The sequence below is a fragment of the Scardinius erythrophthalmus genome (assembly GCF_964197995.2).
Source record: "Scardinius erythrophthalmus genome assembly, chromosome: 18".
NCBI classification, from domain to species: domain Eukaryota; kingdom Metazoa; phylum Chordata; class Actinopteri; order Cypriniformes; family Leuciscidae; genus Scardinius; species Scardinius erythrophthalmus.
In genome coordinates, this window is record NC_138238.1 from 15,738,804 (window position 1) to 15,765,718 (window position 26,915).

Consider the following 26,915-nt stretch of genomic DNA (forward strand, 5'->3'; position numbering starts at 1 on the left):
TTTTGTTGTCTTAAGGGACTTATATGCAATCATACAAATGGTTCAAAGATGTACCTTTAAGGTTACTGCCCCAGTCAGTGACAAGGTGTTTTACTAAAAGTAAAATTTTAGCATTTTGGTGCACACTGCACAGTAGAATAATTTGTAATGTTGAAAGTTATCACAAAGTTGTAGTGATGCCGAAAGTTATTACATCCAACCAAAACATGTTAAAAGAACAATTCTGTATCAGTGAGACTGAGGTGTAATAATGTCATTGAAAGGCCACACACAGCTTGTGAGTTTAGGTTGAGTATGAAGGAACTGCACTATCACCAATATGAACTTCCCAGGTACATTGCCAACTAGTCAGAAAAGCTAATCATCAAGAAAGAATAAACTGTGGTTATTCTAACAGTTCATGCATTTTAAACACTTGAAAGCAATTGATTATGACAGTCGCAGAGGATTATTGCAAAAAAAATTACACGTTTTACCAGACTTTTCTAATCAACTTGATCCTTAACATAAATACTGTTTCAGATCCAGATAGTCTCATTCTGGATTTGAAAATGGATTGCAGCCAAGCAAATTGCTTTTCAGACCAATGTCACGCTTAACTGAGGCTTATAATCTGGCCAAATATGCCATCAATAAACTAGAGGATCCGTGGTACAAAGAAACCCTGCATTTCACCACACATTAAGATGCAGTTACCGTATAACTCTAATGAAAATGTTCCTTTGGTTTATACACAGCACGATGCGCTAAATGTGCCTCTAGAGTGAAATACAGATTCCGAAATCATGGCTAAACCCTGACCCTTCGTGCACTTTCCGCAAGCCATCCTTCGACCCACAACTGCTTTGGCTGTGTTTCCTCGACCGACACGGCAAATCAATCACTGATAACGAGAGCAGGGCGTGCGAGTAGGCCAAACGCAGTGATTTTTGGGGAACTCGACACCTTTTGAAACCACTATTGCAGTCTCATAATGATCTCATGCAGGACAGTGTGATGAGCCCACAGAGAGGCCGTCTGAGCACTGAGCCATGCACGAGAGAGAGAAGGGGGAAAGAAAGCATAAAAGATGATTGTTAATGAGATGTGCTGATGGCCTAGACAGAAATGCACAGATATAAGCGCTCAGTTTGGCGAAATGAGCAAACAGTGTCTGGAAAACAGAACCCACTGATATTCTAGTCTTCATAGAAAGCAACAGTGTTAATCTCACCAGCTAAATTACTGACAAAAATTGTCATTGATAAAGAGTTAACAGATATGAAAAGAAAAATATATATGAGATGAGAAAAATCAAACAACGCTAGATATTAACAATGCACTAAAAATGTTTCTTGATGAAGAAAAATCTAGAAAGAATGATTATCAATAATGTAGGGGATTGAACTGCTTGAGCTGCATGAGCTGAGGCAACAGTGAATAAAGAACGGTAAACTGAAGCACTTTGTTAATGGGTTAACTTATCCAAACACATACTATAGCCTACATGATATGAGATTGATTACATATTTAGACATTACAACTTGCTTCTGCACAAAATGATGCCAACGATCATGATCAATGTTATTTTCGCATACTAAATTAAGATGCAATTTTAGTCAGACTAAAACAGACTACATTGACTTTTGTTGTGGAAATTACAAAATATTGACTAAATTGAAGGGATATTTTTTGTCAAAAGACAAAAACAAGAAAAATTTAACTGACCGCCATCTCATCTACAAAGATCTACTGTCTGCACCCTAAAGGAATAGTTCACTTAAGAAGAGAAATTCTATCATCATTTACTCACCCTCAAGTTGTTTCAAACCTGTATAATTTCTTTCTTCTGCTGAACACAAAGGAAGATATTTTGAAGAATGTCGTTGTGGCAAGCAGGACAAGGCCGAGGCCCGCGAGAGAACGACGCGAGGCCGGTGAGGTGGTGCGATTACAAACGAGCGTCACCTGCGCGAGTGCGCGCCACTCAGGCCTCATCTCACGGAGTGACGACAGTGAAGAGGACTGGGCATGGACTTTTACGTTATGTTTTTTAGTTTATGTGCGCGCGCAGCAGTCCGTGAGGGGTTACCGTTACTTTCATTTTGTGTTTGTTTCCTATTAAAGTTTGTTTGAACGTTCGCCAGGTCCCGCCTCCTTCTTCCCTGAATTGCTTACCATGCTACAGTTGATGGACCCCATTGACTTCCATAGTATTTTTTTCCTACTATGGAAGTCAATGGGGTCCATCAACTGCCGGGTTACCACATTCTTCAAAATATCTTCCTACATCGATGTGTTGAGCAGAAGAAAGAATACAGGTTTGAAACAACTTTAGGGTGAGTAAATGGCAGAATTTTCATTTTTAAAGGTGCTCTAAGCGATTTACTGTATGAATTTACAGCCATACAGTCACATACAGCAAACATCTCCTCACTATCCGCTAGCTGCCTGTCCCTTGAACACACTATAAAAAAATGCGGTCTCTGTAGACAGCCCAGGCTACACAACCTGGGCCAGCCTGGACCAGAAACATAACAGTGTTCTAGCCAATAACTGACAAGAATGATTTGGGGGTGGGGGGTTAGTGCAAGAAAGGGGGTGTGGGGAGTGGAGGAGAGAGAAGCATGAAGAGGGAAGTTAGCTAGAGGAGAGATGTCCTAGACAACAACTAATGTTAGAATTATATTCTCTTGAACTTTGATAAGAGACTACGTTCCGATGAACAAAGAAGAGGGAAAAGGAGAAGGAACGCACAAAGTCCCGAATTTACATCGGAAAAGCCTGTTTCAGGAAGCACGGGATGAGGAGGAGGGAGGGTCGAGCAAGCCTCCGTTTTGTTAGACAATACTTCAAAGGTCAACAAGAAGTGACGTCACCCAACATCGCTTAGAGCACCTTTAAGTTAACTAAAATGAAGTTATGTAGATAATGCAAAAACAACAACCTCGCAAAGCCTGACTCCACTGTTGAGGCAGCCAGAAAGAAATGCAATGTTAAAAACTCAAGACAGGGGCCTAATCCAAACCAAAGTTGATAAATACGCTTTACCTGAAAAGACCAAAATGAATGGTCACCCGCAAAAGTCGAATTTTGGACACTGATCCCCAGAATACTGGTCCAAACCAGGCTTTTAAACTACCCTAACCAGCAGCGTAATTAGGCCTAAGTATTATATTATGCAATTATAATATTGCGCCTGGAATATCCGTTCCTGATCCAAGAGAAAGGTGAAACTTGCAGGTGGAAGCATTTAGGGAGGACTCTGGAGGAAATATAACACACTGAATTACAGGACTATAGCATGGACCGCCAGTCATATAAGGACAATACCGTATGGACACCACAAATCGCCATTAATGTATGATCGACACATGCTTTCTTCAAAATGTGAATTTAATCCAAAGAAGATTTTTCAGCTATGCCTTCATTTTTCAACAAGGAATTACACACCTCTTGGTCAAACGGCTCTGAAGACATATCCACCGGGTTACCGGACCTGCCTCGCTGTCCAAATACAATAATTTGGCTTCATCACATCGGACGGGTGCAGAAATCATATGAAGATGCCGTCTGAACATGTGAATAAGCAAACACTTCAGTCACTACAGTGTTCACACAGAAATGTAACGGGAAACGGTGAAATCACAGAGGCTTGGAGATACATTCCTGTGGTGGGTCATATTTAACAAGAACTCACTGCTGGAAAAGGTATGAGAGAAAGTGAAAGAGAGAGAGAGAGAGAGAAGAATATTCAAAGACAAAATATTGTCATTTCAAGTTCAGCATTATAGTGAGGAGAGTCAAACATCAACCTTACAATGTATTTATGAGCATTTTTTGCAAATATTTACATACAGCAATTCATGTGCAATAACAGTAAGCAGTATTGCGTAAATGCATTCTTGTGTATTATGGTTTTTGGATTTAGTGCTGAAAAGCAATAACTTACATACAAATATCTATAAAACAGAGAAATGTGATTAATTCAAAATTAAAGTCCTCAAATCAATTAACTCATATAGGAGGATTTTGATATGTAGTGAATGGTTAAAAAATACACTATTACATATAACTGCCCTAAAAGACAGAAGACATCATTGCATGCACCTGGATACTATACAGTACATATATAATCTTCTAATAATCAGCATTTTTTTTAAACAAATAAAAAGGAATGCAGAAATGCTCAAAATTAGGAATTCTCTGTGGGTGTACATACAAACCCAGCGTTTTCTTCCACGTGTGCCACACACTTTCTGAAACCACCCAGTTTTTAAGCAATGAATACAAGACTAGACATCTGGGACCCCCTGGAGGTTTCTCTAAAACAAACAGAACAGACTAAATAGTCCAGATCGAATAGTCCATAGTCCAGATTAAACCAGGAGAATGGAAATATTCATTTGGCATCGATATTAAGTGTCATACATTTTTTGGGGGAACATTTATTATTTCTAAATTTGTTCTTTTGTTCCATTTGTGTGTGTGTGTGTGCGTGTGTGTGTGTGTGTGTGTGTGTGTGTGTGTGTGTGTGTGTGAAAACCAGCCATCTATAGTCACACCCCAATGACTCACTCGAAGGATTTTTAAACATTTTTTTCCTTTCTCTGAGATGGACAGACATGTCAGGACAGTAAGTGTTACAATGTCCATGAGTCTGCAAGGCGAACAGAAAGAAATGAACCTTTTCCATCGATTCCTCTCTACTCTAGTTATTTTTTACCCTGTTTTTATGCGTGTAAAAGAGATTCATTGTGCCAATCTGTTTGATTTATAAACCCTTCAAAAACATGTTTTTAAGTGGGCGGTCCAAGTCAATAAAAGTAGTAAAACACAGATCCAAAACCTTGGTAACTCTATTATTGTGTAGAGACTGAGGGACGTGGAGAAACAGAGACAGAACTGATAGAACTGAATTGAAGACAGATACATGTACTGAGAGAGAGGAAAGAGAGTGACTGACAGTAGGAAAAAGTGGGATGCAAAGATAGACAGATAAAGACAGAATGGTGTTCCGCATGTTGCAGACATCAAGCGAGGGCATGTTGATGGAAATCTGTGTTCTACTGAGGTCTGATTCCAGCAGTTTGAAAGGTTGAGTTAGACTGATGAGTGTTTACCTCTCACTAAATAAGAAACACAGGCACTGGGACAAAACAAAGTAAAACATTGCGAGAAATATACAAACCAAAAAGCAAACTGATCTGAGGTATAATGGAGTAATCAAGCTTTTTGATCCCCCTCCTGAATACAAACGATGAGCATGCCGTCAATAGAGTTCTTTGAATGAATCTCATCCCTAAAAAAAAAAAAAAAAAGGCAACGGTCCCTAAGGCTTATAAAGTTTTCCAGCCAGCATCCTTGTGTGTGTCGCTCTGTTAAATGATCAATGCTTTAAGCATGTGATATGACTGTTTTCTTATGACAACTTTGCTCGTGTACGTGTGTGTGTGTGTTAACTAATCTAACCTGCACTGTTTAGACACCAGTTTGCGGGTTAGAGAAGTGAGCAATATCCCCCACAGCCTCCTTGACCAGTTTGAGAGAGTTCAGACAGGGCAACTCCTCTTGTCTTGTGCACGCTCTCCCACAAGCCAGGAGTCTGCAGGATTTTCTCCACCAGCTCCTCAAATGCACATTGAACACCGTCCCTCGTCTTAGCACTGGCCTCTGCATGAAAAAGAGAGAGAGAGAGAGAGGGAGAGAGAGAGGGAGAGGGAGAGGGAGAGGGAGAGGGAGAGAAGTGTACAAACACTAAACAGACTATATCACCGGGAGAAATCTATGACATCAGGACCAATCACTAAGGAGCCACACGAAAATTACATCATGATAATGCTGATATCACAACAAAAACTTTAACTAGCTACTATCCTGAGTTGTGACGTCAAAGGCACCAGCAGAGATATAAGTCCATAATAAATCCATTTTATGGTTGTCACTCCAAAATAGAATTAGACACTGTAAAAAAAGTATAAAATATACTGTATTATACAGATATATTAGCTATATATTAGCTGTATATATATATATATATATATATATATATATATATATGCACACACACACACTGTTTAAAAGGTTTGGTTTTTAAGATTTTTTTTATGTTTTTGAAAGAAGTCTCTCCAAGGCTTGCAGTTATTTGATTAAAAAAAACAAGACAAAAAAAAAACAGTACTACTGTTAAATAGTCAAGTGTAAATAAGTGTTTTCTATTTCATTTAATTTTTTTTTTATGTAATTTAATTATTTGATGACATAGATGAAGAGTTTTCATTCTAAAATCATTTTGATATAAAATGTCCTATTATTATCAATGTTGCAAACAGTTGTGCTGCTTAATATTTTTGTGGAAACCATGATATATTTTTAGGACTCTTTGAAAAGAACAGCATAGAAAATAGAAACAATGTAAAAGTCTTTACTGTTAATTTTCAACAGTTTAATGTCTCCTTGCTGAACAAAAGTGTTCAATTCATTTTCATTAAAAAAAATCTTACTGACTCCAAACTTTAGGTATGGTGTGCAAGAAACACTTGGTTTTTAATATTGGAAGTCAGTAGAAAGTAGAAGGGGATAGGAAACATTAAATTTGAAAAAAAAAGAAAAGAAAAAAGAAGCATTGGACTCCAGCACATAGGCTGCAGCCATATTGTCCATCTGCAGATTTCATTTGGTGTGAGGGCTTCACGGCTAATTCAGACAGATTGCTGCTTACATACCCGCTCATGAGGCGTGTCACATGACTTACAAACCAAACCCACAGCGCAGAAGAATGCAGGACGTCACCCACAAATACATATACAGGACTGTTACGATTACACAAGCTCAAATGAGAAATAAATCAGAACCATTGAAAAGTCTGACTTGAATTTACTGTCATAATAAATGAATGCTCAACTTATACAAATAATCCATCTTTCAATTAAATAACATAATCTTTGTTTTTAGCAAATGGGCCCAAGTGTTTAAAAATAGTAACCTGTGTGCATTACGGCCGTTGAATAAACTAGCTTACGTCAAAAGTCGGATTTTTCCACGTGTGAAGGTGATGAATCTTGAAATGAAATATGGGAACTGAAACCAAAGTAAAAGGGCAATGTATTCCTATTTAAAGCTAATGTTTTAGTAAATGAGGGTTCATGAGTAATTCATCACAGTATGAAGGGAACATCCTAGAGACAACTCACCTATGAAAAGCATGGAATGTTTTCTAGCGAACTTCAGACCCTCGTCTCGCTCTATCTCACGGTCTTCCTGCACAAAGAGAGAAAAATCAGTCAGAAATATATGGGAATATATAGGGAAATATATGACAATATATTGAAAGTCTGTATTAGCTATATAAAAAAACTAAAATGCATCAAGTGTAACTTACCTTATCAATTTTGTTTCCCACAAGCATCTTGACAAGGTCATTTCTTGTACAGTATGTGTCCAGCTCATTCAACCAATTCTCCAGCTTAGCAAAAGTCTCCCGCCTAGTGACATCATACACTAAAAAGACACAATATGACAACAACTTTAAATAGACGATAGTAAAGTACACATTAAATTAGACATATGCTTAAATCAGACAAATATAAATTACAACATTTGACACCATTCCATTTTATCAGACTGAAATTTTGCTGGTTACATAAACAGCAAAATTGGATCGATATAAAGCAGTATAAATTTTTCATGTTATTTTTTAAATTCATGATTTGCTTACCCAGAATGACACCCTGAGCTCCTCTGTAGTAACTGGGTGTTAAAGTTCGAAAACGTTCCTGTCCTGCTGTGTCCTGTAAACATTAAACAAAATCAGCCTTCAAGTGAAATGGTGTTAAAAAAAAGAAAAAAAGAGTAGACTTCCTTTAGGGAATAAAGGAAGGAACAACACTGTCATCTTGTGGTATGTTAGTGAAACACAGCCAACCGTTTATACATGTATGTCCCATTCAGTAATGTCCAAACTAAATACCTGTTTTCCTGGAGATTAAATATGTCGAACTAACTAACAATCAAAAAGAGTGGAAAAATAGTTAACCTACCCAAAACATAAATCAGTGCTCCTCTAAACTCATAAGACAGAGTTGACTACTCACCCATATTGCTAGCTTTGCTCTGTTTCCATCCACAGCCAGGGTTTTCACCTTAAAATCAACACCTTACGGAAAATAAATGTAAGTTTAAAACACTTTGAAAACATTTTTGTGTTGTGTGTGAAACAGACACGTTAGCAAATTTAGACAGGTAAAATATTTCAAAAACAATTCAAATATATATATGGAAATAGTCTAGATGCTTTATGAGGTTTATGGTAAAACCATACATATTTAGTGAGGGAGATTTAATTTTTGATGGACCCAGATATTTGTCAGGCAACAAGCCCAGAGAGACTAAAGTTAGAAAGACCAGAATTTACAGCCGAATTGGGAATTGTGGGTTTATTGCATACAGATAAAAAAGAAAACAGGACGACTCGACCACCTGTCTCATCACTCAACAAAGCCACATCACTTACAAACATAAGTGATTTACATTCATAAAAGAAAAATGAAAGTATGCGTAAAGTTGACAGGGGAATAAATCTCTCAGCACTCTGTGAATGAAAGATCTGGAGGCATGAAATACTCCTGCATTTCAGCACAGCACTGACAGATTTACCAGAGGAAGCCAACGAAGGAGATCTGGACTGTGGTTTGGTTTGGATTGGGGGGGGGGGCTTTGAAAAGAAAACGGCAGTCACACCAACACACGTCAACCTAAACGTGTCAAAGTGACGGCCACGGCTTTGACGACCCATTCGTTTCCACAACATATAAGAACCGGTAGATTATACATTGGTCTTCACTGTAAAGACACTAGTGAAAAGCGTAGGATTTGACAAGCATAAATATACTTTTCTCAATATTTCAAATTTTACTTTTAGTTCCAGAATTTCAACAATGCCAGCAAAGCTGTTTTTCAAGAAAGACCAGCAGAGACTTCTCTGTGTGCTGTGATGGTGAAACTGTTTTCATTACATTATAAAGACAAAATTAAATACCAAGAAACTCCTCATGCACAGCACATACAAGTCTGTGATCTGTAAACAATTCATAACACATATACAGAACTAGATGACAATTAAAGCACAGTAATCAATTTTGTAATATATTGTATAAAGCCTTTTTTTTTTTACATATCAGACACTCAAAACACAATGTGACTGTCTGTTTTAGCTACAAAGGATGAGAATACTACTGTGTTTAAACTTTTTATGTGTGCTGGGCCTCTATCAATCTTAGCTTATTTATAGCCATATATAAATTTACACACTTACCAATTGTAGCACCAATTTCTGGATCAAACGTATCATCTGTAAACCTTAAAAGAAGACTGAGAGAGAGAGAGAGAAGAGGGGAAAGGAAATGTGGTTGGCAGCTTAGTATAAAGCATTACAAAAGAGAATTTACTGTTCTTCTTAATAGAAACAACCAGACATTTACAAAGTTGCCCACATCTGTGTGTATATATATATGTTATATGTGTAATGTGAATTTGAGAAGAATAGAAATTCTTTAAATATTTACAAACGCCCAGAGCCCAATGCTAGGTGAGATTGTTTTAATAAGCTAGAGATCTAAAGCTAGGTGAGATTGTTTCAATAAGCAGCTCGTGCAGTGTGTGAGCTGTTGTTGCTGTTATTCTATCAGCTGACATCTGTAAACTTTAAGTCTCCTAATATAATACATACCTGGATTTGCCCACCCCGCTTTCTCCAATTATCAGTATTTTCAGAGTGGTCAAAATATCCTCATTCATCTTTACCGGAAAATTCCACTGCGTGCTAAAAAATACTGTCGATGTAAATAAAATATTAAAATGGAAGGAGAAAACTATGATTCGAGCTATGGATTCGAGGGTTAACGTAAACGTTTCTCTCTTCTTCGGTAAAATCTCTCGATGGTGATAAACATTTGAGAAACACAGGTCTGCCCTCTAGCGGAGGTTTTCCATTTTTTCAAAATTTTGTACCTAACATACAAATGGAAATCCCCCGATATTTCTATTTTTTGTTTAATTACATTTTTAAAAACCTTTGTTTAAAAACTACTGTTTATTTGAAAATTAGTGTCACCGCTGATTGTTCCAGATTCAGCGATGAGAAAAGTAACAGATACCAGGTGACAGACACATAAATTGAGAAATCTGGAATATTCTACACTTGAACAGTCATTGCCAGTGAGTGAAAAACTTTAACTGCAGTTGAAATAAAAATACACAGTGAGGAGTTAAAATATGAGAATTGTTTTTACACAAATCGAAATGGGCAGATAAACATAGTTATGTTAAAAATAGTTATTATTTAGATTCAGTTTAATCTGCGTACGCATGAGGTCGCCAGTGTTTTGTGTGAGTCACTCACTGGATTTAATGACGCCAGTATTACTCTGTGTGGGATTCTGTTAATGTCAGAATTAAAGGAAACTTTACATCTTCCTCATCTTATTAGACTTTGTGACTAGATCGTTGTAAAAAATAAAATCTGAACAAAATTCAGGCTCTGTTCATTTTTAATATAATCAGTATGGTGGCGTGAAAAAAAAATGCATTGAAATTAAATGTGCGTAGGCAATTTTCCACGGACATATCGGGATTTATTAAAAATTGCACAAATTGCATTTACAGCCTGCTAGTGCTATCTCATATATTTATAATATTTATAATATATATATATATATATATATATATATATATATATATATATATATATATATATATATATATATATATATATATTAAATGCTTGAAGAAAAGAATCACGTAGATGGGAATATATATCTAAATTATGCAATTATGCAGATGACGTCATGCAGAGTAAAACTAGGCGTTTTAAGCTCCATATATGGTCATTTCGGGGAGGAGATGCACAATCTACCGCTGACTGGATTTTATAAAGGAAATTTTGCGCAGGTTCTGTGTCGTACACTACAGTACGCATGGTTATATAATATTTCTGAAAACTTTTGTGCGTATGTAAACTTTAGGATGAAATATAGGGAAAGTCATGGGGACTGTAAATAGTTTCATAAATATGAAAATGTTGCCAGCTGTGGTCTATCGCGGCATCTACAGTGAATAATACAGACACTGGTACATAGTCATACACACACAAGCACATTTTTTAAAAGCAGTTTATTTCTATGTACAGTCCTTTTGTTGCCAAGTTGACAACAGTCGTCAGCAAAATAAAACTGAGTAATACATAAGGTGCAAAACAAACAATTCTTCAGTCTTTACTCCAACTATCAAAGCAAAATGACATTTAAAGCAAAACTGTTCACATTCCACATTCCTTTATTTCTCCAAAGTGAGGCTGAAAGCGGACTCAACCTAAAGGTTTTATTTTAGTTTTACTGTGTCAAATCAGTAAATCACTCTGACCAAAGAATAAGCAGTTGTGCAGAAAGATTGAAGCATCCCATCTACTTTTGAACTGGAGACAAAGATAACTTCTAAAGAGATGTCTCTACATGCCAAGGTTTCATCCAGAGCTGACTTTTACAAAATGACTGGATAAAGAAAAGCTCTAAAGACCTATGGGCCCCCAAGTAGAAAAAGTACAATTATATTTACACAGGACCCTGCGTGTAGCGTAGCTTGAGAATATGTAGCCTCAAATCAAAAGCTGAACTTTACTGCACAATAAACAAAGAGTTATAAATGTGCCTTGAACATTAATATCTAAATTAAGCACCAAGACTCCATGATCTGGCTGAAATAGGAGTGAACGGTTTAAGCACTGCTTAAAAGCACCATTTTCAGTATGTCAGGTGACTGGACTTTTGAGTGGTCAAAACAAATCAGGATGCTATATCCTGAACTCTTCATTCTTTTGTTAAACCAAACATTTGGTTTTTGGAAGCAAATAAGATTACTTGCAAACTCTTACACCTGCACATGCACAAATAACAACTGAATGAAACTTCACACACTGTATGCACGCTTCTTTGTGCTAGCATACAGTGCAGTGTATGACGCATTGCAGTTTCAGTGCAGTGGATGCAGTGTGTTCGGTGGAGGGGAAGTGCTGTACTTTCAGACCCAGTTTCCAGAGCAGTCGGCCAACGGAGGACCACACCCTGGCCTGAGCTGCCCTGTTCCCCATGGGCTGCTGTTACCATAGCCAAAAGTTTGGCCTGACCACTGGATTGAAAATAATGGGCCAGACACAGAGGAGGAGGAGGAGACGACGCTGGTAAAATACTTTCATACAGATTACACTATTTCTGAAAAGAACAAGCTTTGAGTGATCACGTTCTGTAATTTACATTTATCTTGAGACATAGCTGCTCTCTACAACTAGTGTGAAGCCAAATGAAAGGCATTACTAAACATCAACAGACAAACACAGAAAAGCTTATATTTACTTAAACATTTACAAATAAATACTTGGAGATTTTGTCTTCCATTAATGGCTTCTTGTTGAAGAAATAAACAGACTTGTAGACTTTTAAGTGATTACCAACTGAGACCAGTGAGCTTTGAGCGCATAATATTTAGATTGTAAGTTATGGACCGTAACATAATCTGACATGTTCTGTGTTCATGTCATGATAACAAAGAAATCTCTTCTGCTGCAAGGCTGCATTTATTTGATCCAAAACACAGTAAAAACAGTAATATTATGAAATGTTATTACAATGTAGAATAACTCTTTTCTATTTTAATATATTTTAAAATGACGTTTATTCCTGTGGTTGCAAAGATGAATTTTCAGCATCGTCACGTCACATTGTCACATGATCCTTCAGAAATCATTCTAATATACTGATTTGGTGCTAAATAAACATTTCTTATTATAATCAATGTTGATTATTGTGGAAACTGCAAAAAAAAAAAAAAAAATTAAGATCGTTTTGTAACATTATAAATGTCTTAACTGTCACTTTCGATCAATTGAATGCATCCTTGCTGAATAAAAGTATTAATTTCTTTAAATATAAAAACAAATATTACTGACCCCAAGCTTTTGAACGTTAATGTTTTTGTATTGTTATAGTTTACTACTGAAATTGTGGCACTGCTTTTGGCCCCTCATTTGTAAGTCGCTTTGAATAAACCCGATACATGTAAATGTAAATTAATAGCTCTAGTCAGACCATAGTCTAATGATAGTGCTATAGTGATAAAACGGCACCGGACTCAGTCAAAGTCTTCCAGAATTCATTCTGGAAAATAGTGTCTATGGTTCAGTCAATTCAATTTCAACATCACTCATATATGGACAAAATTAAATAAATAGATTTAACGAAAGTGAAAAGTTGGAGGAAAAGAATTTATGTGCCAGATTTCATCTCCCATTCCTGCAAAAAAAAAAAAAAAAAAAAAGAATACAGATTGAGTTCATAGGGGAAAATATATGCACTGTAAACATTCTAAAGTAAATGCAATTGGAGGCTCTTGCTTTTATTACATATGTGATGTGTAAAATAAGCGTTGTGTAGTTACTGACCTTGGCTTTCCTGAGAACGTGTCCTCGCACAGGTGAGGCTTTCTGTTGTGTCTGACGGCGCAGCAGAGACGCGCTGTTGACTGGCAGAGAGCAGGTCTCAGTGTCACTGGTGTCACAGCTGGAGATGGGCGAGTTGTCCACCGTTCGCCTCATTAACACTGGAGACTAAAGACAGACGAGGCATTTTGATACTTGCTTTTCTTAATCACCAAGAGCGCAACACAAACCTAGAGTTAGTATTACATCATGTCTATATTGGAGAAATTGTTGCTGTTTTTCCAGACCTGTGGGCTGGAGCTGCCCGTTTTGGGTTCAATGGTCAGGCCCAGGGTGACGCCACCATTCAGGGCTTTCTTCAGACTCTCCTTCACCTCCGTTAGTTCCAGCTCCAGACTGACTCGTTCATCCTCTTTCAGTTTGCATTCATCCTCCACTTTCTTAAGTCTCTCTGTCAAAGATGCCTGAGAACGCTTGCCTGGGTGGAATAAACAGAGGGTGAGGTTATAGCTGTCATTTAAGAGACAATTTGTACTACTGCTGCATTTCATTTTCTGCTGCTGAATTTAAAGTCACATGGCAAAACATGTTATACAGATTTGTGTGCCAAATAAAATGTGGTACGACTTCTGAGGAGAGGCATACAGGGAAAAAAACAAAGAGAAAATCATGTCATGTCCTTCATGACTGTATGTCGAGGGCAGCAAGTCTCTAAAAAACATCAGAGTATTGTATCTTTTTATAACAAGGCAAGGTTAGTTCAGGTTGCAAATGGCCGTGTGGTATAACCCTCAAATAACAATGATATTTTATTTATGAATGAATACACTTTTACATAAAAAAAAAAAAAAAATATATATATATATATATATATATATATATATATATATATATATATATATATATATATATATATATATATATATATATACATTTTTTTTTTTTATAATCATTAAATGTGTACACTCGGGTATTTAAGGTATAATGAAAATACATTTTTACTTTTGCACATGAAGGTTTTACAAAATCCATAAGAAACCAACATAACTACAGAGAGTATATTCTAAGTAAACTACAGTTTGAAAGTTTGGGGTCATTTATTATAATTATCAATGTTGAAAATAGTTGTGCTGCTTAATATTTTTGTGGAAACAGTGATGCATTTATTTTCACGATTTTTTTTTATGAATAGAAAGTTCAAAAGTCAAGTCACCTTTATTTACATAGCACTTTATACAATACAGATCGTTTCAAAGCAGCTTTACAGTGATAACAGCAAAACGATGCATTTCGGCTGTTGTTCAGTCAGTTTAGTGTTGATTCAGTTTCGTTGTAAACTGAATCTATAATCCATATGAAATCTATCATTTCATCTATAAAGCAGTTCTGTAAAAAATTGTCATCAATGACATACATTATTTGAAATAAAAATCTTATGTAACATTATAACGTTCTGGCTGAACGTTCCCTGGTGCTATTTTGCAGGTTTAGAAAACAATTCCGCCACTGACCAGGAAAATGCGCGTTGCGCATGTTATTCATATGCTATTTTAAGGGCGCATGCTTGGTCATAATCAATGTAGCGTGTGCACAACACGCATACACTTTGATTCTCTCATCTACACAGCAGTTTTCATTTTTGCAAATCATACATTAGTACAAGGAAAAATATTAGGTCTTGATAAGCCTAGGGCTTCTACCTACAGTATCCATTTTCAAACAGTGTGATTATTATGCTAAAAAACATTTTTTTTGTTTTGTTTTTCTTGTTTTTGTTTTATTTTTATTGATGGATATTTCATGTGTTGCTGTCTTTATTTTAATTTATTTTTTAATTGTTCGAAATAAAGATTTCATTCATTTATTCATTCATATTAACACACAAGGAAAATCATTGTTGTGTCCATGAAGATGTAAAAAATAGGCATAAATCTAGCTTACACATTTACCCAAATTATCATATGCCTGTTTAACCGAAGCTTATTTGGGTGGGTTTCTCCCATCCCCAATGTCACTTCTCTGTCTTTAACGGCCCTGAGGAGAACGTCGGTCTCCTCAGCTGTGAACCGCTGCCGGCGCACGCCTGGCAAATCCGCCCATTTTAGATTTGCGTCGGGCGCAAGAGTCATTTATCCCGCCGGTATAATAGCAACAGCGCCCAAGACCCGCCCACAAAGCTACTTGCATTTCGCGCTTGATCGTTAAAATAGGGCCCTATGTTTTACTTACTTTTCACTTGATGGTTAAATCACAATTTTAGCGTATAAAAGAAATGAAAATGTTCTAAAGTTTTTTTTTTAAACGTATGAAAATAACAAGGATACAAATAGCTAATTTCTACAAACTTTTTAAAAATAGACTTTTATAGTCCTTTTCGTAACACTCTAATCTGTCATTGACACTGACACAGATTCAATCAAACTCAAATGCCATATCCTCACCTGTGTTGTTCTCGATAGCAGTGCGGAGGTCCTTCCTCTCTTTTTTCAGCTGGGTCAGGCGGTTTCGAATCTCCTGCTTCCTCTTCATCAGCTCATCCTCTTTCGTTTGGAGTTTCTTGGCATCTGCCTCCACTCTGTTTTTCCCGTACTTATACTGATCCACACCTGTGAAGGTTAATGAAGCATTATAATTAAAGTAAACCATTAGAAAATCTCTCCATTTTAAAGGTTTGGATTCAGACTTTTTTTATGGCATTAAAGGCCTCTGAGACCACAAACGCAGATTAAAAGGCAGGCAGAATGTACAGTGTACCAAATTCAAATATTTGCGAGTCCACGTAAATGGCCACTGGATAGTTACGATGTCTGTGACTGACTGACCGCCTGACTGAAATGGAATTTGGGGTGATTGAGTTTACAAAAGCGCATGTCAATAGATCCACTGCTGTCTAACAGCACTGCAATTTCCACATACCGGCATTCTCCACAAATTTGTGTGGCTTCTTTTTCCTTGAAAGAAATTAGTGGTGTAATAGCTAGGATAATGGATGCAGACTTAATGTCTGCTTAGTTTTGTTTCAGCGAATGTCCACTTATAAAAAAGGAAGAGCTCATTTTGAGATTATCTATAAGATGTGCTCTCGTATGTTAAAATCTCTTACTAGAGTTGTTGCGTTTCACTGGCAGAGTGCTGCTCATTCCATTGGCCTTTTTGGGTTGGTTCTTGTCCAACTTCTGCTTTGCAGCAAACCCATTGGTGATCAGGCCTTTCTTTCCTTTCAGCTGATTGGAAGAAAGAAACGTACGTGAGCTTTTGAACACAAAAAAAGGTCAAATTGATACGTGGGCTACTAACAAACTGATATATAAGAACTTTGGTTTCGCTGTCAACACCTGTTACATTTTAAGTGTGTGATTTGTGATTTAGTTCTAAGATTACTACTTCATACAGATACTTTCACAATCTATTGAACCACACGTTGCTAGAGGGGACATTTTATTTTAGTTATCCTATAAGCTGGCAGAAACCCTTTTTTCTATCCCTGTCCTATCAAATTCAAGGCCATGGATCCACACGGACATGGGTATTATATAGATCAAAAGCAGTCATTTCTGGAGCTGGGTGGTCTATATTGCATGCACAATGCAGCATACACTGTGTTTCTATTCTATGTTTGGTAATAATATTAACTTAAAATAGGAATGAGATAAAGATATCCACTGTTTAATATATACTGCAGGGCTCGACACTAACGCTTGTGTGCTTGTTGAAGGGGCAACTGAATGAGAATTTGACTTGCCCAACTGGACCTAGAAGCCTGATTAAAACATCAATAACAAAAAATAACTAGGGAAGCACAAAATACATGAGAATGATTCTGATTTTACTGGTGGTAACAAGGTTGAAGCCAGTTGAGGCTTTCACTTGCTTCATTCTTGAATGAATCAGTTGTTTAAACAAATTGTTTAAATGGATGAATGAAGGACTCATTAAGACAGTAACTTGCCACTAACTATTTGCGGTTTAGATTTATATTTAAAAGAATAATTGCATTTTTTCCAACATTTCATATTTGTATAAATATATATATATATATATATAACTAATACAAAAATATTTAAAACATTAATTTCATATCATTATTTATATGCTTTTAAATTTGCAGTGTAAATGTATTCATGAGCTTTATTAAACATTCTCTTTAAATAAATCTAAATGCTTCAGATGCAGCTTGTTTCTTCTGCAGTGTCAAGATCAATTTTGTTGATACAGAATTTAATTTGATTGGTAATAGCCCTTTAGTGTCTTATTATTCTAAATTAATTTCTTGATCAAATTTAAGAATTTGACATGAAAGATAAAGCAAACATTTAATAAGAAAAATTGCTTTATAAAAGCAATCCTGTAAATCCATTTAAGAGGGCAAATGTCACAAATATGCTGATTAAAGTACGAACTGATAGAACACTGATAAGAATATTACTTCAGTAAAAATAAAAGTTCACCTAAAAATGAATACTTTCCCATAATTTACGTACCCATAAGTCATCCTTGGTGTATATGACTTTCTTCTTTTAGCCCAAAAAAGCACATCATCCATCATAAAAGTAATCCATACGGCTACAGGTTGTTAATAAAGGCCTTCTGAAGTGAAGTGAAGCTTTCGGTAACGTCCGTCTGCGCGTTCACGAGAGTTCCAGCGTATGACGTAGGAAGCAGGAGTAGTGTAAAGCTTAGGTGAGAGTATATACCTCTCGCGGGCTAGGCAACAAACTCAAACTTATCCGTCATTTCTCTTTAAAGATTCTAATTTGTGACTGTCACTGGTGTTTTATTTTTCTCTATCCTCTGCACTTCCGCGTTCATCAATACGTCATGCGTTGGGTCAGAGGTCACTCTTCGGCCAGAGGTCGACTCGCGTACGGAGGCCAGTGATTCTAGTTTATAAGTCATAAATTATGGATATTTTTCTTATAAAAACGTTTCACCATTTCACTTCAGATGGCATTTATTAACACACTGGAGGCGTACGGATTACTTTTATGATGGATGGATGCACTTTTTTGGGGCTTCAAAATCTCAGTTACTATTCACTCCCATTATAAAGCTTGGAAGAGCCAGGATATTTTTTATTTTAACTATGATTGTGTTTGGCTGAAAGAAGAAAGTCGTGTACACCTAGGATGGCTTGAGGTTAAGTAAATTATGGGTAAACTAACTCTTTAATCTCAAGCACTGACTGTGTTAGCCTGGGTTAGTCACCTGGTTAGTTTTAGTATTAGCAGATGAAGGAGAGGAGGAAGAGGACAGAGATTTGGTGGAGAGCGGTGTGTTGTAATGCCCTGTGGAAGATGACGGGCGGATGGATTTGGGAGAGTAGCGTGCTGCTAGTTTGGGGGAGGGCATGTTTTCATAAAGATCTGTATTCTCATAATTAGACTCTTCTTTCCAACGACGGTCCCCTGAAGCTGGGGTGGAGTAGTGCGCATCAGGTACCTTCCGTATCGCAAGCGTGCAAGCAAGAGAAAAGTGATTAGAAGAGAAAGAGAAGAGAGAAGAGAGAAGTTAAGGAGGATCAGGAACGGAGAGGAGTTAGGCAGGATCAGAAATGAAGGCGAGAATTTAATGGATTTAAAGGTTGTGAAGTTGCATACCGATCCATTGATGCAGGGCACATCATCATAATGCAGAGCGACCCCTGAGGGGCAGGCGTAACCATTGACCGGGTTATCCAGGTATGGGTTTGGAGAAACTGCACGCTTACTGGTGAAACTGAGAACACATACATACGTTCATTACTACCTGTACATATACAAATGTCACAGAGAACTCCAAATCTAACTTTAAACAGTACCGTTAGGGAAGATACTTCAAAACTGTAGCTTGAAAAGCTACAAGCCACTCGTGGTATAGTCAAGCTACTATAAAAAAAAAAACTGTAGCTACAGTATTAGGAGGGGGAATATATTTTAAATATATAAACCGTTTAAAAGTTTGGTCTGTAAGAATTTAAGTTCTTGTAAAGGCTGCATTTACTTGATCAAAAATGCAGTAGGAACAGTAATATTGTAAAATATTATTACAATTTAAAATAACTTTATATTTTAAAATGTAGTTTATTCCTGTGATGGCAATTTCTAGCAGGCATTACTGCTCAAGAAACATCTCTTATTATTATCAGTGTTAAAATACAGTACAGCACAGTTAAAAGTACAGCATTTAGAGAAAACTTTTGTAACATTATAAAAGTCTTTACTGTCCCTTTTAATCAATTTAATGCGTCTTAGTTGAGAAAAGTATTCATTTCTTGTAAAAAAAAAACCTTTTAAATGGTAGTGTACAAATATGTATATATATATCAAATATGTTACATATTTGTATATATACAGTATATATACATTTATACAGTAGTCAACATTTGAAGTGGATCAAACTGTTGACTACTGTATATATAATGACATATAAATAATGACAGAAATATTTCTCTAGGAAGACAACGAACATATTTCAATTAACAAACTCTCTCCAAATGAACAAGTTGAGTAAAATAAATCAGACTTTCTAAAGCTATATTGTACGATAGAGTTTAAGAGAGCATGTTTACTACCTCAGCTCACTTGGCTGTAAAGCTATGTCTGCAATACATGTACACTACATTTACATTTATTCATTTAGCAGACGCTTTTATCCAAATCGACTTACAAATGAGAACAATAGAAGCAGTAAAACTAACAATAGGACAACAATATGCAAGTGCTATGACCCTTCCCAGTTTAATCTAACGCAGTACATTTTCCACCGGACAAATTGCGATTGTTAACTCATGATTTCTGTTCTGTGCGTCTGTGCGCACCAATCTTACACTTCTATCTACTCCTCAACCAGACCACCTAGAGACTTCGGGTTTTCGGCATTATGTTAAGGAAGGTCTAATCTCGGGAACGCACAAAAAAAATCCAGGAAAAGATTTACTATCTCTTAGTGTTGTGATCCCATGAGGTGAGAAAATTGCGCTAAAACACTCACCGACTTTTTATTACTTGTTTTTTATAAAGATAATAGATCTAGAATAGAAGAAAAAGTGTTAGTATTTATTGATCAAGTGTTGCCGAAAAAGATGCGTCTTCAGCCGTTTCTTGAAAATGGCCACGGACTCAGCAGCTCTGGTTGAGTTGGGCAGGTCATTCCACCAGCAGGGAACAGACCACAAAAAGGTCAGAGAAAGAGATTTTGTGCCTCTTTGAGATGGCACCACAAGACGGCGTTCACTTGCAGAGCAATACAATGTGACATGAAAAATAATACTGCTACACCACCAGAGGTGTAAAGTCCAGGTTCAGAAAGTAAAAGTCCTCCTCAGTATTTTGTTCCAATCACCTGGATTTGCTAATTAGCACCGTTTTTCAGCCAGGAGATAGAACTAATTAGTGAAATCAGCTGGCTGAGTTCATGGGTGGAATAAACATATGGCAGGACTTTTACTTTCTGACCCCTGGACTTAACACCTCTGTCACCGCTACATGTTGAAAAAAGTAGGTTAGGAAAAAGTTACTAGCATGCTAATAAAAATATTTTTAGCACTACTGGCTTCTCACCAAAATGACTGCTTGGCCAGTTGAATGACATTCGCAGTGGTCTCTACGTCAATGTAATCGTAGTGCAGTGCAGCAGGATCTGTAGTGGAGCCCGTTTCGGCCAGCAAGACCCCCAACCACCTTCCCATACTCTCAGAGGATGAGGCCTGATGGGGAAAAGAGTGAGGGAAGACGCAATTAATGAGTGTCAGTGGAATATGAGACAAATAAAGCACTAATCTATGCAATCTCTGCAAATCCACTCTACACATGATACACCACTGACATCATTACGAGAGCCAGCCAAGCTAACCATCCATCTAATCCCTGCCCTGAGGTCCTGTCTCAGACACATTAATTGCCCCGCAAGAGCTGAGGGACTTGGCCCGTACCTCCAGAACAGCCACCTCCTGTCCGTTGCGCAGCAGACGGAAGGCGAAGGGATGTTTGGAGTCCAGCCCTGGAATGACCTCACACCCCCGCAGCGGCAGAGAGGCCATGTGTGTCTTCAGATCTGCCCGGTCTTTGTGCAGCAACAGCTGGTTGTCTTTTAGCTGGCACCAGCGCTCTCTCCAGCGGTTATTGGACAGCACATTCAGATAGCCTGTTAATGAAGGATTGGGCCGAGAGATTTAAATGACAGCCAAGAGACACACAAGAAGTATGGAAAGTTGTTGATGACGGGGTGGGGAGGGGGAAATCGATATTTAAAAAAATGCAGGATTTATATTTTCAGTTGATTTTTCATATTAATATTTTTAGGGAAAAGGGATAATAAATTCAACCAAATGTGAAATTAGTTCAACCAAATATCAGAACAAACTATGAATATACACTTCTATTTAAAATTCAATATTACATAGATTTCTTTTTAAGTACGTCCATTAAAAACATCTAAACACAACCTACATATCCCAGAATAAATTTTAACAGAAAAAAAGCATAGGCTACTGCATGCCTGATGTGATTTGGCAGGGCAGAAAGCGTGCAAAGAGCGCTCCCTTTACTCATTTTAGTTAATCGTGATCTCACAAAGTTCCATTATAATCACTGAAGCTGCCTACACTGCACAATGAATCATTTATTTACATTGTGTCTATACTTCGTTTGTTATAATGAGAGGATTCGCAAGTGTGCAGAACTCTGCACTGAACAAAAACTCTGCCGTTTTAAGCGGTGAGTGGATTCTAACATAAACACCTCTGATTGGTCATTGTGTTCAAGAAATCAACAGATATGTTTGGGATTAGCTACAATGCTCAACGCTGCAAATAGAAAATAGAAACCTTTGACGCTCTCAAGGGCACAAATACAGATACGCACTGGATCGTTTGCCAAATATGTTTCGACACTATTTTATTATTACGGAGAAACCTGATCCTAGACCAGCAGTTATGGCCAGCTTTTTCTTCTAAAAGCAATCAGAAGCAACAGGCAGGGGAAGACTAACAGTGCGTGTCCACTGGCAAGGAACGAGCGTAGCAGAGCAAGCATTTTCAATTAAATGTTGAAATTCAGCTTCACACTCACGCAGTGAATTGACAGTGGACCTGAAAAAGCGTTGAGAGCAGCCGAAAGTGTCAAAAGGTTGGGCAATTCTTGATTTTATGCAAATATCCAGTGAAGAATTCAGGGCGGCAGCCAATCGCTCTAAGGTTCAGTTAGAAACATTTGTCTTGAACTTTCAAAAATATGCAGATAGTGCCGGAGTTCATGCTGGATTAAGTGCGTAAATGAATTGCTTTCAAATAAATGCTGTTCTTTTTTAACTTTCTATTCATCAAAGAATCCTGGAAGACTGAAGTAATGGCTAATGAAAATTCAGCTTTGCCATCACAAGAATAAATAATATCTTAAAATATATTAAAATGAAAACAGTTATTATAAATTGTAATAATCTTTTGCAATATTACTGAATTTACTGTATTTTTTATCTAATAAATGCAGCCTTTGTGAGCATAAGAGTCTCATTTCAAAAACATTAAAAAAATGCGACCAACCTACAAACTTTTGAATAGTAGTGTATATCAAAATGGTATTGCAACCGCTCACCACATGTTGGGACATCCTCCTCCGCTGATGAGGTCTGCTCATCTGTAGATGGTTTCTTCTTGCCCAGGCTTATGATTTTAGTGATTTTCTTTCCAGTCACACGTCCCACAGTGCCTTTCTGATCTGATTTAGAGTTCTTCTTGCCTTTGGCTGCAAAAAAAGGCAAATTAGTGTCAGAGATTGAAATATATGTATGGGATTTTATAATGTAATATATTATACAGATATGCTAGATATCTAGAAACCCATTGGTGTTGCAACTATAACAAGAGATTGGTTTGGAAAACATTTTGTTTGTGAGAAGGATTTGGTGAAAAAAAAAACTGAATTATGTAAAATGACAAATGGCAATCTGGTCACTTTAAAATGTTAGTAATTTAGGCCAGAGAGAAAGGGGTTGAACTGACAATGACTGGACACATGTCTACAGACTAATCTAAATCCTAAACAACGCGTGAAACCGATTCTATTCTTCTCCAAGTTGCTTTTTTCTGAGGAGTGTGGTCTGTGGTTATAGTAAGAAAGAAAAAAAAATCTAGAAAAACAACCTTGAGCACTGAGAGTGAAAAGACACTTAACATGTGTAAGACGTGTACAGCACAGCAAATTACAGGCTTTTCTCATTCTCCAGAAGGTCTTTACAAGAAAATCAGCAAACAAGGACATAGAACATATATAAAGAGACAGTGAAACTTTTGCTCTTCAAAAGGTCTGATTTGGTCCAAACTCCACTGCAGAAGATTGCATCTTAGTTGGCGGCTCCTTTAATTAATGCTCAGCCCATCTGAACCCAGAGTCCTCTAAAGTTTCTCTGTCTCTGTGCCGCAGCCTAGGCATGAGGCAAAACCCAGAGCCACAGATGCAAAAACCATTGGCCCTTAAAGGACCTATACATAGTTCTTCATTTTATCGTGAGGGAAAATTCTAATACGATTTCATAGCGTCTCAGCAATTACGACAGCTAGAACCAGCTAGACAGTTAGAATCTGCCTGGCTCTTTAACATTTTCTTCCATCTTTCATCAAAGAGGTGCAGCAGTTGGCTGCTGGTGTAATTTGAGAATAGCTTAGGTGCTTTCAAACACAGACAGAAAAGATCAGATAGAGCTGGTTTGTGTTTCTGCTGCCAAAAAATGCTACCCTACATTTTTTGTTGTAAAAAAGATTTAACTTAATTTATGTACCTGTGATCCTTTAGATAACCCCACTCACACTTTTACAGGAATTATTATAGGAGTTAATTTATCTGTAGGTTTATCAGACGTCAGTTGCCATAACTCATGTGAAAACAGCACAGCAGTTACTGCGGCTTGTGGCTGTGATGCTGAACTATCAATCATATGGGTTTGCAGATGCAAAAGTCTTGGAATCCTCTCAAATTAGGCAATTCCTCACCAACAAGTCTGAGGCAAGGCAGTCTCAAATTGAAAAAAAAAAAGAAAAGACCTGAAACAGATGTCCTGAAAAGTTCAATCCCAGATCGAGACTGTATGGTGTTTACTAGATAAATAATCCTATTAGATTATTTAAGAAGGGTCTCCTTGCCTTGACTTTGGCATTACTCAAACAATAGTCAAGTCAAATAAACATCAACTTTATAGGATTATATTTATTAGTGTTTTTTTTTTTTTGTAAGTACTGTTGCTATGTTCGTTTTTTTCTTAACCACAAAATGTCAGACTTAAGAGTTCACTTCATGAATCAAAACACTAATGAATACAGTTTTATTGATGTTCTTTTAAAATGTTGTAATGACAAATTATTGACAAATCAATGCTGAAAATGTTTCATTATTATTTCATTATTTTATTTATTATTATTATTATTATTTTCAGTACATCATGATTGTTTGATTGAGTTGATAGAGAAAATAGATCAGGTAGAAATAGCTCCGAACCACTTTTTAAAGTGTATGACACAAGATACTCTCCCTTTATATAGAGAAACTCCAATGATATGGCCCTAACAAAAGGACTTAACATGAAGACTCACCTAGATCTTTGCCATCTGAGATGCCATTTTCATGGCAGGGCTCTCCATCTGAACTGGGTCGATCGCAGGACAGCTTCTACAAAACAAGAGTAAAGTTAAGGATACACTCGCAGTTACAGAGAAAGCACACACTTTATCAGGAGAATGGATACCGAACAGCACAAACAACAAAGCATTCCATTTTAAATCCAATGATAATTTGTTTATAGACATACACATTGAATACACACAAACAAAGTGTATGGAATTCTAAAGCCCATACAATTAAACCTCTACAGTCTACCCAAACACAACTCAAAGAGCATCTGTTTAGCATTAAGTGTGAATAATTAGACTGGGCTCATGCATGCTGTGCCAGTTTAAGAGGTTTGACATTAAACCCCCTTAGATCTGTCTTAAAAACAAGACACACTCACATAAACAAGTGCAACATGCACACGCTGCACAAATAATGTCACAGCATACTGCATACTAAAGAATGTGTTCTTAAAAAATGATAAGATCACATTTCCTCCCACACCTATTTAACCTTGCCAGCAGCACACATCCGTGGCAAGATGGAATTAGGTACGCATATGAAGCTTTTATAGCCCTCCATTCCCTGGCAGCAGAGCCACTGTACAGGAAAACAGAGAAGAGGCGCCTGTGCTGGGTACTGAGGTGTGGTGAGGCTGGCAAGCATGCAAACCAACACACAGTCTCACATACCTGCATGTAGGTAGACCTGCATGTATGCTGCAGGCATAGTAAATCACACAAATGTAGTTTACATAAATATAATTATGAATCCACACCTTTTCCAACTCTGCTTTGTGAACAGGGGAACCAGAGCCAGCACCGTCACAGTCCACCACTCCATTTCCATTGGAGCAGACTTCTTTCATCACCTTAAAGAGACCACAGAACAAAAAGTTAAAGTGCAAAACAACAGGCAGAAATGTAATATTCCTCAATTGTCCATATTTAAATGACTGAGGATGCTCGTTGTATAGTAAATAAAGAAATGCACTGTGCAGAAATCTTCTCATGTGATCACTTTCTCAAAGAAAATCATATTAAGAACAATCACACACATCAAACAATAATTGATATTTTTATGTTTAGCAGGGTTCCCACACTTTTTTACCAATGAATTTTCTGGGATAAAGATACAAATAAAATATACATAGTTTTTAAAGATTGCACTCACAAAGATCAATTTAGCTGATATATTCTATATTAATAGTTACAGCTTAAAAACTATAGAAAACAAATTACATTAACTAGAGAAATTTCCCAAGAATTATTGAAGAAAAAAAATAATATTATTAATTAGAGGAAGAAAAGTATTTAAAAAAAAAAAAAATTAAACTAGAGCAGTTTTTACAACTTTTACAAGACGTAAGATTTTATTATTATTTGTCATGATTTTTCCAGGCCTTGAAAATTGCAAATTTCCCATGGGAACCTTGGAGTAGTCTATCAAAAACGTTCTTTGCTCCCAGTCAAACAGATGCCACAAACTCTCCACCACCTCCACGTTCTGCCATGCACATGCACTCAAATGGATTCTGCGCGTCACATGCAGTTGGAAGAGCAGCTGGAAGGCTGTTACATGCGTCATTGCTCTCGTGGCTGTCTATGCGCTGTGCAGTGGCTCTGTGTGAATGAGATATCCAGAGATCTCCAGACTGCACAGACTCTTCGCCGCCACATAAGAGCGTGACCTCACATTACCTGGGGGTTACATCCAAAAACCCCATAACCACTGGTGTCGAGTGAACTAAGCGGATAAAGAGAGCATCACAAAGAGAAGCGCTCACCTTTACACACCCTCACACCCTCTTCCCAACCTGCCCCCATGCCAAAGACCAAAATATATCCAAAGATCCTGAGCTCCTCTGAGCATCG

At 37.1% G+C, this 26,915-nt stretch overlaps 2 protein-coding genes across 7 annotated transcripts in view; both read right to left on the reverse strand.

Annotated features, from left to right (window-relative positions):
* The window catches only part of rab18a (RAB18A, member RAS oncogene family), a 50,531-nt gene extending 40,591 nt beyond the window's left edge, over positions 1-9,940 (reverse strand). For 2 of the 5 annotated variants that reach the window (XM_081392625.1, XM_081392626.1), the window contains exons 1-7: positions 9,707-9,940; positions 9,293-9,348; positions 8,073-8,134; positions 7,697-7,769; positions 7,361-7,479; positions 7,173-7,239; positions 5,452-5,652 (exon numbers count right to left, since the gene is read on the reverse strand). In XM_081392625.1, coding sequence (XP_081248751.1) covers positions 5,480-5,652; positions 7,173-7,239; positions 7,361-7,479; positions 7,697-7,769; positions 8,073-8,134; positions 9,293-9,348; positions 9,707-9,774 — 618 coding nt within the window. In that variant the 5' untranslated portion in view covers positions 9,775-9,940 and the 3' untranslated portion in view covers positions 5,452-5,479. Of the gene's footprint in view, positions 1-3,363; positions 5,653-7,172; positions 7,240-7,360; positions 7,480-7,696; positions 7,770-8,072; positions 8,135-9,292; positions 9,349-9,706 lie in introns of those variants that run through there. The other 3 variants (XM_081392627.1, XM_081392624.1, XM_081392623.1) reach the window with 3 other exon arrangements.
* Positions 9,941-11,139: 1,199 nt separating this feature from the next.
* The window catches only part of afap1 (actin filament associated protein 1), a 60,546-nt gene continuing 44,770 nt past the window's right edge, over positions 11,140-26,915 (reverse strand). For both annotated transcript variants that reach the window (XM_081392500.1, XM_081392499.1), the window contains exons 7-17: positions 25,820-25,912; positions 25,026-25,101; positions 23,035-23,184; positions 21,375-21,586; positions 21,004-21,149; positions 19,063-19,180; positions 16,569-16,689; positions 15,907-16,071; positions 13,753-13,943; positions 13,469-13,633; positions 11,140-13,319 (exon numbers count right to left, since the gene is read on the reverse strand). In XM_081392500.1, the coding sequence (XP_081248626.1) occupies positions 13,293-13,319; positions 13,469-13,633; positions 13,753-13,943; positions 15,907-16,071; positions 16,569-16,689; positions 19,063-19,180; positions 21,004-21,149; positions 21,375-21,586; positions 23,035-23,184; positions 25,026-25,101; positions 25,820-25,912 (1,464 nt within the window). In that variant the 3' untranslated portion in view covers positions 11,140-13,292. The remainder of the gene's footprint in view (positions 13,320-13,468; positions 13,634-13,752; positions 13,944-15,906; positions 16,072-16,568; positions 16,690-19,062; positions 19,181-21,003; positions 21,150-21,374; positions 21,587-23,034; positions 23,185-25,025; positions 25,102-25,819; positions 25,913-26,915) is intronic.